At 42.4% G+C, this 13,585-nt stretch overlaps 1 protein-coding gene across 2 annotated transcripts in view; it reads right to left on the minus strand.

Annotated features, from left to right (window-relative positions):
• IPO11 (importin 11) overlaps window positions 1–6,575 on the minus strand; it is a 211,850-nt gene extending 205,275 nt beyond the window's left edge. Inside the window, exons 1-2 of one of the 2 annotated variants that reach the window (XM_074385585.1) lie at window positions 6,409–6,565; window positions 4,762–4,824 (exon numbers count right to left, since the gene is read on the minus strand). In XM_074385585.1, the coding sequence (XP_074241686.1) occupies window positions 4,762–4,818 (57 nt within the window). In that variant the 5' untranslated portion in view covers window positions 4,819–4,824; window positions 6,409–6,565. Of the gene's footprint in view, window positions 1–4,761; window positions 4,825–6,408 lie in introns of both variants that reach the window. The other variant, XM_003925805.4, reaches the window with a different exon arrangement.
• Between the last annotated feature and the right edge of the window lie 7,010 nt (window positions 6,576–13,585).

A 13,585-nucleotide genomic window follows, 5' to 3' on the forward strand; every position in this document is an offset into this window, starting at 1 on the left:
CTGGGTAACAAGGGCGAAATTCCATCTCCAAAAAAAAAAAGAAGTAGTAGATTCCAAAGTGTATGTTCCAAGCATCCTTTCCACTCAAGGAGGGCTGAGGGAAGCAAGGAACTTTAGAATTCTCAGTGACCATTTGGGCAAGACAACCATCTTGACCAAACGTAATAGGGATTACAGAGTTCAAGAGGATAGGGCAAAGAATGCTGAGTTCCTGAGGGAAAGAAATGAATAGGCACCTAGAGAGTAATGCAATGCAAGAAAGATGAGATTCAAAACATAAAAACAAAAACCTCACCCTGAGGCAACATATGACACCTAAGAACTTCTTTACAGCACTGCTTCCACTTCTACAGTTAAATATTTCATCACTCTACCAAAAGAAAATTTGAGGCAAAGACATGAATGTATTTTTGAGTTCTAGTCAAAGTAAATATGAAGCAATTTTTTAAATATAATAATAAAGGCAATGTCTAACATAAAGGAGACTAGGCATACAAGAATAAGGAGACGAGGACTAACTTGTCTGTACATCCTAGTTATCTATAGTAACAGAGACTTGGAAACATGTGTCCATCTTTACTAACTTGTCTGTACATCCTAGTTATCTATAGTAACAGAGACTTGGAAACATGTGTCCATCTTTAGTGAAAGATACATAAAATTTATCTTATCCTTCCCTTGTACAATTTGTTCCCTCTGGCTGGAAAGCTCTGGTCTCTAGATAAAAGCATGTCTTGCTCTTTGATGGCATTCCATTCTGCTCAAGTTGTCCTCTATTTAAAGAGGTCTCCACTAACTGCCAATCTAAAACAGCTCACTCCTCAACCCAGAATCTTTATGTTCCCTATATCCTTCTTAATTTTTCTGCATAATACTATTAACTATATGAATACTCTTCATAGTACTGTACTGTTAATAGCTTACTGCACTGTAAACACATACATTTTAAACTATAAAATATATGTGTTGGCTGGGTGTGATGGCTCATGCCTATAATCTCAGCTATTTGGGAGGGCAAGGTAGGTGGATCACTTGAGGTCAGGAGTTCAAGACCAGCCCGACCAACATAATAAAACCCCGTCTCCACTAAAATTACAAAAATTAGCTGGGCATGGTAGCGAATGCCCATAATCCCAGCTTCTCGGGAGGATATGGCAGAAGAACTGCTTAAACCTGGGAGGCAGAGGTTGCAGTGAGCCAAGATCGCACCACTGCATTCCTCCAGCCTGCGCGGCAAGTAACACTCCATCCCCCCACAAAAAAGTAATAAATAAAATAAAATATATGTGGCTAAAGTACAGACTCCCTTGATTAGTATTTAAAGACCAGAAACTTCAATTTGTTCAAAGCTATATCCTAGTATCTAGAAGAGTACCTGGCACATATGAAAGTGATGAATAAAAACTTGTTAAATAAATGAATTCAATAAATAAATCTCAAGTTCTGCTTATAGTTCATTGTGTAAAGCCACAAAAAGCACTCAAATCTTTGATTTTTCAATCCTACCTGGTCTAACCTCAAATATGTAACATTCCACCTTTTTTTCAGCCCACTAGTAATTCAACTTGCACTCACAGTATTCAATAACGAAGCAGCCTCTACTGGTCAGCCACTACTCTGAGAGACAAAAAATAAGTGAGTCTTTCAATCAAGTCTAAAGAGGAAAAAACACAAACAGCAATTAAAATATAGTATAAAGGCTAAGATAAACTACCACGAAGGGCAGTTAAGAGGAGAACCTAACTAACTCACTCTAGAGAGACTGAAGCTTCCATCCAGGTGCATTAGTGCATGCCTATAATCTCAGCTACTTGGGACTCTGATGCAAAAGGATCACTTGAGGCCAGAAGTTTGAGATCAGCCTGAGCAACACAGCAAGATTGTGTCTTATGTCTTTTAAAGAGATAGAGAATGAGGCTTCCCAGCGGGGAAGAGGGTAGCATTTGAAATAAGCCCCATAAATTGAGTAGGAGTTACTCAAATGAATGCATGTTATAGGGTGTCTGTCAAACAGGTGATGGGTATATTTTAGGCATATAAAGGTCTGAACTTTTAAAGACATCCTAACACTCTTGAGGAATCGTAAATAGTTTACCACGACACAAGAACGTGAGGAAAGTGGTCCAGAATGTGAACAGAAGGTGAAAACAAAAAGTGGGCAACATCCAAATCATTAAGGTCCCTATTTTTTTTTTTTTTTTTTTGAGATGGAGTTTCGCTCTTGTTACCCAGGCTGGAGTGCAATGGCGCAATCTCGGCTCACCGCAACCTCCGCCTCCTAGGTTCAGGCAATTCTCCTGCCTCAGCCTCCTGAGTAGCTGGGATTACAGGCACGCACCACCATGCCCAGCTAATTTTTTGTATTTTTAGTAGAGATGGGGTTTCACCATGTTGACCAGGATGGTCTCGATCTCTTGACCTCGTGATCCACCCGCCTCAGCCTCCCAAAGCGCTGCAATTACAGGTGTGAGCCACTGCACCGGGCCTAAGGTCCTTAGTCCCAAAACTACATACTTTGGATTTTAATCTGAAGGTGTGCACGAAAGGAACGCAGAACACCAACACAATCTGTCTTGAGTAAAAGGCAGGGTGGAGAGGAATGGTCTGCATGCTTGGAAACAAAGAGTCAATTTACAAAGTTTACACAAAAGTCCAGATGATAAATGATAATCTGAGCCAGTGTAGTAGCAGTAGGGAAAAAGAAGTAGATGAAAGAATTGAAACAAGATTTGATAAATAAGTAAACAGTTGAAGGCCAGGCGCAGTGGCTCACGCCTGTAATCCCAGCACTTTGGGAGGCCTAGGCCTGAAGTCAAGAGTAAAGAATTGAAACAAGATTTGATAAGTAAATAGTTGAAGGTCGGGAGCAGTAGCTTACGCCTGTAATCCTAGCACTTTGGGAGACCTCGTCTCAGGTCTGGAGTTGGAGACCAGCCTGATCAACATGGAGAAACCCCATGTCTACTAAAAATACAAAATTAGCCAGGCGTGGTGGCATATGCATATAATCCAGCTACTTGGGAGGCAGAGGCAAAAGCCAGGAGCACACCACTGCACTCCAGTCTAGGAGACAAGAGCGGGGGGAAAAATAAAGAAAGAAAGAAAAAGAGACAGCAGCAATGCATGTACACACAGGGATGACCATGAGAAGAGGCAGCAAGAAGGTGGCCATCTGCAAGCCAAGGATGGAGGTCTTACAGGAAATCAATCTAATCTGAACCTTGATCTTGGACTTCCACCCTCCAGAAACCCCATCTCTACTAAAAATACAAAATTAGCTGGGCGTAGTGTCACATGCCTGTAATCACAGCTACTCAGGAGGCTGAGGCAGGAGAATCATTTGAGCCCAGGAGGCAGAGGTTGCAGTGAGCCTAGATCGCACCATTGCACTCCAGCCTGGGCAACAAGAGGGAAACTCCATCTGAAAAAAAAACAAAAAAAGAAAGAGTAAAAAGGGGACCTGTTATTCCATCACTTTGGGAGGCCAAGGTAGACGGCTAACCTGAGGTCAGGAGTTCAAGACCAGTATGGCTGAAATGGTGAAACCCTGTCTCTACTAAAAATATAAAAATTAGCCAAGTGTGGTGGCAGGCACCTGTAATCCCAGCTATTCAGGAGGCTGAGGCAGGAGGAGAATCGCTTGAACCCCAGAGGCAGAGCTTGTAGTGAGCAGAGATCGCACCACTGCACTGCAGCATGGGTGACAGCGAGACCCCATCTCAAACAACAACAACAACAACAACAACAACAACAAAAGTACAGCAAGACCCCGTCTCAAACAATAATGACAACAAAATAAAGAGGGAAGGTGGTTGGCCAGGTGCGGTGGCTCACACCCGTAATCCCAGCATTTTGGGAGGCCGAGGCAGGCAGATCACCTGAGGTGGAGAGTTCAAGACCAGCCTGACCAACACGGAGAAACCCAATCTCTACTAAAAATACAAAAAATTAGCAGGGCGTGGTGGTAGCCTGTAATCGCAGCTACTCAGGAAGTTGAGGCAGGAGAATCTCTTGAACCTGGGAGGTGGAGGTTGTGGTGAGGTGGTGAGCCAAGATCATGCCATTGCACTCCAGCCTGGGCAACAAGAGTGAAACTCCACCTCGAGGTGGGGAGAAAAAAGGAGGGAAAGTGGTGGATTAATGCCACCATGATAAACAGGTACAGTAAGCAGGGACACACAGGATTGTTGGGCTGTCTGTCCAGTACCCAGTAAACATTTGTTATTGAATGAACGGCTGTCATTCATGAACGTTAGTCCATTTTTAATATAACAAGCTCTGACCGTAACCAGCAAAAGAAAAACCACTGGAATGAGTCAGAACCTGAGTTATAAATCTAGAGTATGACCTTATGCAAGCCACTTACCTTTCCGGGCCTGTTTCATCAGACTGGATAATCAGCATAAGATTACCTCAGATTAAAGTAAATGATGCTATAAATTTTCATACAGCTTTGTGTATTACCTCAGTGTTCTTCAACTGTTACCAACCAAAGCAGTGCATCTCAAGATTTACTGAACATTTCTTTAATCTAGGTATCTTGTTAAAAATGCAGATTTTGATTGAGCAGCTATAGACTGAGCCTCAGACCATGCATTTCTAACCACAACTTAGGTGTTCATTCAATAACAAACGTTTACTGGGTACTGGAGTAGCAAGGATAAAGAACACTGATGCAACTTAAGCTCTGCAAAGCATTTAATTGTGGACTTATCTGCAATCAGTTTGACAGTCAGAAAACCAAAGACACTACAGACTCACATTTGCACTAAATGTGTTTTGCCATTCCTTAAATGCTCTGAAATTAACAGTCCCCATTTGAAGCTGATAAAGAAAGGAAAAAATATTACCATCAGTAACATTGAATTAGAAGTAAGGTTAAATACATACACACACATAGGTACAAACATGTAACACAAAGGTCAAAATCCAACTAGCAAAACATTCCCTTATCCAAAATTTGAATATTTTTATCACTGGGGAAAAAACTGTTTCTGGAAAAAAATCTTGTGTATTTTAATAGCCACATGCATATAAGGATCATTCTGTATTCTGGTTTGATTCCAAATGTAAATATATTCTAACATAATAAAATCTGAAGCTTAGATTTTCTACTAGTGATCAAATAATCTTTACATATTTGTTTAAAACCTCTAACATATTGCCACAGCCAAATGTGTTTGTCATGAAAATTCTCCTTGGCTTTAGGAAGTGCAACTAGCGCAGAGACCACCCTCCTACCCTGGGACTATAATATATGGCCACAAACCACTACTACATGTAAACTGTTTCTACTGTACCTTGTTCTAGGTTACAGCAGAAACAGAGAAAATACCAGTCCTATCATAACCAATAGGAAAAAATTTTCTAATTTCAACGAAATTTTCCTCAGTGATGAAAGATGTAAAAGGTGTCATGCAATGGATGTCTCCTATAGCAGAGTCACCCTGCCCTTAATATGAAGCTTCTCTACTGAACAGAGAAGTTTGAAATAACATGAAAATGGAGGAAGAAAATTCCTATCCAAGGACGGGGGTGGGAGGGAGCATTATGGCTGCAAACTGCTCTTCCTTACTTCCTTCTGAAGAATCACCAAAATCTGAAGGGCACTACCACACTACAACTGAGCTCATTTCAATTATGGAGGGGAGGAGGTATGCCAACTGCAACCTTGGTACTAGTAGGTAATTTACTATTCCTTGATATTTAGTCAAATCACTTTCAGGTAGGAGTACTTCTCTCATTCACCACCATGTCACAAAATAATAAAGAAAAATGACAAATGCAATGAGCCAAAGTAGTTTTGCTGAATCATAAATACCCCCAAATATAAATCTGCAGGAGTCGCTGAGCTTGAGAATTGGCGGCCATACCTCTTCCATGAAGCTCATCTCTATAAATGGGCAACCACCTTCACTTTTTCATTAAAGGCATTTAAGGGTCTAATGTTTAAAGCTATCACAGTATTGTTATCATCAACAAGGTCGTGTGCGCAGTAATAATGCACAATGGTCTTATATTCGAGATAACTACTTTATCTCAATATTTGCACCAGCTATCCTCCAAGGGCAAATGCATCACCCAGGTCTGCAACCGTGACCACGAAGGGTACCCTCGACTCTGCTCAGCCTAGCATACAGTCCCTCCCACCCCGCACCCTGACTGCTCAGCTACCACGCTATCCACTCCCGGGCTGCCTCGGCCAGCCCCCAGCTCCCCGGGTTCCTAAGGTTACGCAGACAGCCAAGCCTACAGGCCTCCCTTGCCTCGGACTGGTATCCCTCATCTCGCTACTTGTATCCCTCATCTCCCGGTAGCCCCACGTTCCTCCCTCGCCTCTCAGATCTCGGGTGCCCAACTCACTCCCTTCCACTCGCGCGCTCTGTGGCTCTCGGGCCGGGGCCTCACCGTTTGGTTCGGTCGGGAATCGCCCGGCCCTCCCGCTCCCACTTCCCAACACGAAGTGGCGTCGGTTGGTCCCGCGCCCCACGCTGCCAGTCCCCACGCCGCCGCCTACTGATGCCGAAAGCGGCTTCTAGGAACACGCCATGTTTAGCGTCGCGGCTCCAAAAGACGCGGACGCGCGAAAACTACGTCACAGGCGGGCAGCGCGCACGCGACCGGCAAAGGGAGAAGGCGATAGGCTAACGGCGGGAAGAGGAAGGAGGGGCTTTCTCTTCGAACCGAAAGGCGCGGGGTACCCAAATCAGTTGTGTGCGCTTGCGCAATATAAAGAGCCGGAGTCCATACTAGCCGGATCCGTCACCATGGAAACCATAGGTCTGGTTAGCTCCACTCCCGAGGAGCTCAATTATCTCTCTGGCTGATTGAAGCCTCCGTGAGAACCATTTCACCCTTTCTATTCTAGATAACCATTGCGGATCCATCATGGCAGAGAAGAGTTATTTAAAGAGTTATTTACTCCCATCAGTCCACTCACCCTCCGGCAAATATTTATTTTTTAACTTAACCCAAATTGCTGGGCCCTTACTCCTGAGTAATAGCAAGAGTGGAAAAAATTTAAGCGACATAAATCCAGTTCTGCCTGCCTCTGCTAAAAGTTAGCATAGTCACCTAAATTTTCTTATCCTTAAAAAGAGAACTTACCCAGGCGCAGTGGCGCTCACCTGTAGTCCCAGCTATTCCAGAGATTGAGGCAGGAGGAACCCTTGAGCCCAGGAGTTCGAAGCCAGTCTGGAAAATAGAGTTCCTCTCCACACACATACAGCCCCCATTTCAAAAATAATAATGGGTGGGCAAGGTGGCTCAGGCCTGTAATCCCAGCACTTTGGGAGGCTGAGGCGGCCGGGTCACTTGAGGTCAGGAATTCGAGACCAGCCTGGCCAACATGGTGAAACCAATGCCGTAATTAGCCTGGTATGGTGGTGGGCCCCTGTAATCCCAGCTACTCGGAAGGCTGAGACAGGAGAATCGCTTGAACCCGGGAGGCAGAGGTTGCAGTGAGCCTAGATCGGCCACTGCACCCCAGCCTGGCAACAGAGCAAGGCTCCATCTCAAAATAAATAAATAAATGATAAATATTTTTAAACTACAGACTATTTCTTAAAATATATAAAATAATAAAAAGAGAAGTTGTAAGGAAATAGAGTGTTCATAAAGATTAATAATAGAAAACTTCTATTGCTCATTTAAATATTCCAGGTACAGTTTTAAGATCTTTACAGGAATTATCTATTTTAATCTTCAGAACAACCTTTTGAGGTAGGTGTTTTCTTTATGTCTGCTTTACAGTTGAGGAAATTGAAGCACAGAGAAGTCAAGTAACCTGCCTAAGGTTAAAAGCTAGTAAAAGCCCATGTTAGGATTTGAACCAAGCTCTGCATTCCAAGAATGTCAATCACACAAGGGCTGTTTTTGTTTGTTTGTTTGTTTGTTTGTTTTTTGAGACGGAGTTTCGCTCTTGTTACCCAGGCTGGAGTGCAATGGCGCGATCTCGGCTCACCGCAACCTCCGCCTCCTGGGTTCAGGCAATTCTCCTGCCTCAGCCTCCTAAGTAGTTGGGATTACAGGCACGCGCCACCACGCCCAGCTAGTTTTTTGTATTTTTTTTTTTTTTTTAGTAGAGACGGGGTTTCACCATGTTGACCAGGATTCGACCTCGTGATCCACCCGCCTCGGCCTCCCAAAGTGCTGGGATTACAGGCTTGAGCCACCGCGCCCGGCCAACAAGGGCTGTTTTTTAAAGTAAAAAGATAAAATTATTTAAATGACCACCAATAAGATGGATGATAAAATCACAATACATTCATACATAATAAAATTCAAATTGGCCATTTAAAATTATGTTTAAAAAAAGACAATAACAAAAATAAAATTATGTTGAGGTCGGGCACTGTGGCTCACACCTATAAATCCCAGCACTTTGGGAAACTGAGGCAGATGGATCACCTAAGTTAAGAAGTTCAAGACCAGCTTGGCCAACATGGTGAAACCCTGTCTCTAATTTAAAAATACAAAAATTAGCCCATTGTGGTGGCGGGCACCTGTAATCTCAGCTACTTGGGAGGCTGAGACAGGAGAATCACTTGAGGCCAGGAGGTGGAGGTTGCAGCAAGCTGAGATAGAGCCACTGCACTCCAGCCCGGGAGACAGAGTGGCACTAAGTTACAGAGCAAGATTCCTTCTCAAAAATAAATAAATAGGCCGGGCACAGTGTCTCACGCCTGTAATCCCAGCACTTTGGGAGGCTGAGGTATATGGATTGCTGGAGGTCAGGAGATCTAGACCAGGCTGGCCAACGTGATGAAACCCTGTCTCTACTAAAATACAGAACTTAGCCAGGAATGGTGGTAGGAGCCTATAATCCCAGATACTAGGGAGGCCAAAGCAGGACAATTGCTTAAACCCAGGAGGCGGAGGTTGCAGTGAGCCAAGATTGTGCCACTGCACTCCAGCCTGGGTGACAGAGGGAAACTGTCTCAAAAAAAAAAAAAATGTAATTAATATTGGAAATGGGTTTATAATGTCAGGAAAAATCCACACCGAGACAATGGATAACTCAGCAAGGCTAGTTTACTTCCTGCAGAAAGGGTGCAACTCACCAGCAGTCTTGCCACAAGAGCACACCTGAACAAAGGAGACAGGGACATTTATAACTTTCATAACCTGATGCAATCGCCCTACTGCTGTGTCCAGTTTCCACTGGCCAGAAAGGGACCTCACATTCTGTGCTTGGAAATTTCCTAAATATATAAGGAGGAAAGAAAACAAGGAAGAAGACAAGGAAGAAGAGGAAGCTAGTCAGGAGGTCAGGAGGGTTTCCAAATAAGGAGCATGCACAAGGGTTTGGAGCTTGCCCGGTTTCTGTTCAGACATGCTGGAGTGAGTCAAGGTAGCTGATTTAAGATGTAGCTGATTTAGAAAATATACATGGGTATATGTTTATGCTGGCGGATAATGGCCATGGAGAAAGAAATTGTAATACCTTATAATGTAGTCTAAGATATAAACTTTGAAGAACTTTCCCATCGCTCACAATTAATTAAATAAACTAAAATTATCTTGAGTGTATTTGTTGACATGTTATACATTCACAATGCATTCTGAAAAAAGAGGGTTGCAAAACATTACATTCAGAATGTCCCTCTTTTGGAAATAAATAAATGCCAAAATGCTAAGAGTGTTTATCACTAGTTGGATGGGTATTGTGACTATGCTTTATTTTCTTTTCGCTTAACTGTATCTTCTGATTTTATTGAAAGATAGTACTTCTCAAATTTTAAGTATGCATAGAATCACATGAGGATTTTGCTAAAATACAGATCAGGATTCATGTGGTCTGAGGTGAAGCTTGAGGTTCTCCATTTCTAAACAAATTTAGATCTTACGTTTTGTGGTAGGCAGAATAAAAGATGTCCATGTACTAATCCCAAAACTTGTGAGTATGTTACTTTACAGAGCAAAAGGGATTTTTGCCAATGTGACTAAATTATCCAGGATAATCTTACTACAGGAAGATTATCCTGGATTATCCTCTAGGTCCAATGTAATCAGAGGGGTCTTTATAAGAAGGAGACTGAAGTGTCCAAGACACAGTAACAAATATGACAGTATAATCGATGTCAGAGGGATGCCAGGGCCATGAGCCAAGGAATGCAGAAAGCCTATAGACGCTGGAAAAGTCATGGAAATCGATTCTCTCCCACAGTCTCCAGAATAAACTCAGCCATGCAAACAATTTTAGACTTCTAACCTCTGGAACTCTACAATAATAAATACATCTTGTTTTAAGCCACTAAGTTTGTGGTAATTCACTGAAGCAGCAATAAAATACATGCTAAAAAGTTATAGGCTCTCAAATTTGCTACCCTTCATTTATTGTTTCAGCTTGCATAAAATTGGGTCTTTGGCAACTATATATTATAATAAAGCTCATTCAATGTTTATAAGTTAACAGAATTCCTAGAATGATTTTTGTTTAAAATAAATTGAAACAATATGTCTTTCTATAAGGACTGATTATGTAAATTATGGTATGTTTATACAATGGAACATATTTGCTGGTAAAGATGTTGATGTAGCTTTATATTCCTGAATATTAAAAGATGTTCATCAGCCGGGCGTGATGGCTCACGTCTCTAATCTGAGCACTTTAGGAGGCCAAGGCAGGTAGATCACTTGAGGTGGGGAGTTGGAGACCAGCCTGACCAACATGGAGAAACACCAGCTCCACTAAAAACACAAAAAATTAGCTGGGTGTGGTGGCACATGCATGTTATACAAGCTACTTGGGAGGCTGAAGCAGGAAGATTGCTTGAACCTGGGAGGTGAAGGTTGCGGTGAGCCAAGATCTCACCACTGAACTCCAGCCTGGGCAACAAGAGCAAAACTCCATCTCAAAAAAAAAAAAAAAAAAAAAATGTCCATCATATTTAGCCAAGTAAAAATAAGAGGTTAGAAGAGTTTTATATATATCCAATTCACTATAAATGGTAAAATGGAACTTAAGCTTAATCGATATTATGTATACAAAAAGTTTTTTAAAATATACAGCTATTTGTTAATAGATGTGAACTCTAGCTGGTGGTTTTTACTTTCTAAAATATTTTAGCATTATTTAAATGTTTTTGCAGAACAGATGCGGTGGCTCATGCCTGTAATCCTAGCACTTTGGGAGGCCAAGGTAAGAGACTGCTTGAGGACAGGTGTTCGAGATCAGCCTGGGCAACACAGAAAGACCCCGTCTCCATTTTTTTAAAATAGTATTTGCATTGTTTAAGTGTTTTTTCTTTTTTCTTTTTTTAGTGTCTATTAACTGACAAAAGTGTTTTTTAAAAAATCAAAAATAATAAAATTATTTCTAGTTTGGAAAAAGGAACATAAGAATACCTAGTACTAGAAAGTAAAAGATGAAATGGGTATTTTTTTCATATTTTGCTAGTAAGAATGAAAACTGATAAAACTGTTTTAGAAGATAATTTTACATCCTGTAGTCCTAGCATTTTGGGAGGCTGAGGCAGGTGGACTGCCTGATGTTAGGAGTTTGAGACCCGCCTGGGCAACAAGGCAAAACCTCTACTCTACTAAAAATACAAAAAATTAGCTGGGCATGGTGGGGAGGCTGAGGCAAGAGAATTGCTTCAACCGGGAGGTGGAGGTTGTAGTAAGCTGAGATCACAATACTTCACTCCAGCCTAGGCGACAGAATGAGATTCTGTGGAAAAAAAAAAAAAAAATTTTTTTTTTGTATCAAAAGAATCCTGCTGTGTCGCCTAGGCTGGTGGTGAACACCTTGGCCTCTCAAAGTCTTGGGATTACAGGTGTGAGCCACCATTTTCTTTTTCTTTATCTTATTTTTCATTTATTTAATTTTTTTGAGATGGAGTCTCACTCTGTGGCCCAGGCTAGAGTGTAATGTCACCATCTCAGCTCACTGCCACCTCTGCCTCCCGGGTTCAAGCAATTCTCTACCTCAGCCTCCAGAGCAGCTGAGATTACAGGCGTGTGCCACCACGTCTGGCTAATTTTTGTATTTTTAGTAGAGACAGAGTTTCACCATCTTGGCCAGGCTGGTCTTGAGCTCCTGACCTTATGATCTACCCACATCAACCTCCCAAAGTGCTGGGATTACAGGCATGAGCCACCACACTCAGCCCACCATTTTTGTTTTTGGTTGTTTGTTTTAGAGACAGGGTCTCACTATGTTGCCCAGGCTGGAGTGCGGTGGCTATTCACAGGCACAATCCCACTACTGATCAGCATAGGAATTTTGACCTGCTCCATTACTGACCAGGGCCGGTTCACCCCTCCTTAGGCAACCTGGTGGTACCCTGCTCCCGGGAGATCACCATATTGATGCTGAACTTAGTGCAGACACACCATCGGCATAGCGCACTACAGCCCAGAAGTCCTGGATTCAAGCAATCCTCCAGCCTCAGCCTTCTGAGTAGCTGGCACTACAGGCATGCGCCACTGCGCCTGCCATTTTCAAAACATAATATTTGACGCTGGGCACAGTAGCTCACTCCTGTAATCCAGCACTTTGGGAGGCTGAGTTGGAAGGACCACTTGAGGCCAGTTCAAGACCAGCCTGGGCAACACGGTGAAAACCCATCTCTACTAAAAATACAAAAATTAACTGAGCAAGGTGGTGTATGCCTGTCGTTTCAGCTACTCGGGAGGCTGATGTAGGAGGATTTCTTGAGCCCAGAAAGTGGAGGTTGCAGTGAACTGAGATCATGCACTGCACTCCATCCTGGGTGACAGAGTGAGACTGTCTCAAAAAAAAAGCAAAACCAAAAAATCCAAAACCAACAACAACAATAACAGATCACACACAGGGTTTTGTGTCATGTTCATCCTTTTTTTTTTTTTTTTTTAAGACAGAGTCTCACTCTGTCACCCAGGATGGTGCAATCTTGGATCACTACAAATTCTCAGGCTTAAGCAATGCTCCCACCTCAGCCTCCCAAGTAGCTGAGACTACAGGCCTGCACCACCATGCCTGGCTAATTTTTGTATTTTTTTGTAGAGACAGGGTCTCATTTTGTTGCCCAGGCTGATCTCAAACTTCTCAGCTCAAGTGATCTGCCTGCCTTGGCCTCCCAAAGTGCTGGGATTATAGGCATTAGCCACCTCGTCAGGCCATGTTCATCCTATTAACATTTGGCCGTGCCTAGCGCAGTGTAGACTTTTTAGAATTGTGGAATAACAATGATTAATGAAATTAAACATATAGTTGAAGATGCTATTAGGGTATACAAGATTTTTTTCCTGATTTAGAACTACATCAAAGAAAGAAGGGCCTAAGACCAAGGTTTGGGAATGCACTCAATGAATTGCTCAAGAGTTGGCTTTAGTAATGGTAGGAGGAAGTTATTTCTTCAACGAAATAGAATACACACAGATAAATTTAAAACTGAGAGCATTACACTAGCTGGCAAAACAGATGTGGATATCGTGGCCCTGGTACTCACAGTTTAATCAGGTGCACTGTCCTATCACAACGCCCAGTATGTTCTTATTATGGTATTTACAGCGTTTTGGATTTTCTGTCCATCTCTCTCAATAGAATAAACTTTGAGGTAAGTTTCTTATTTAACTTAGAATCCCCAGCAGTGTTTGA

This window comes from Saimiri boliviensis, chromosome 1 (genome assembly GCF_048565385.1).
Source record: "Saimiri boliviensis isolate mSaiBol1 chromosome 1, mSaiBol1.pri, whole genome shotgun sequence".
NCBI lineage: Eukaryota > Metazoa > Chordata > Mammalia > Primates > Cebidae > Saimiri > Saimiri boliviensis.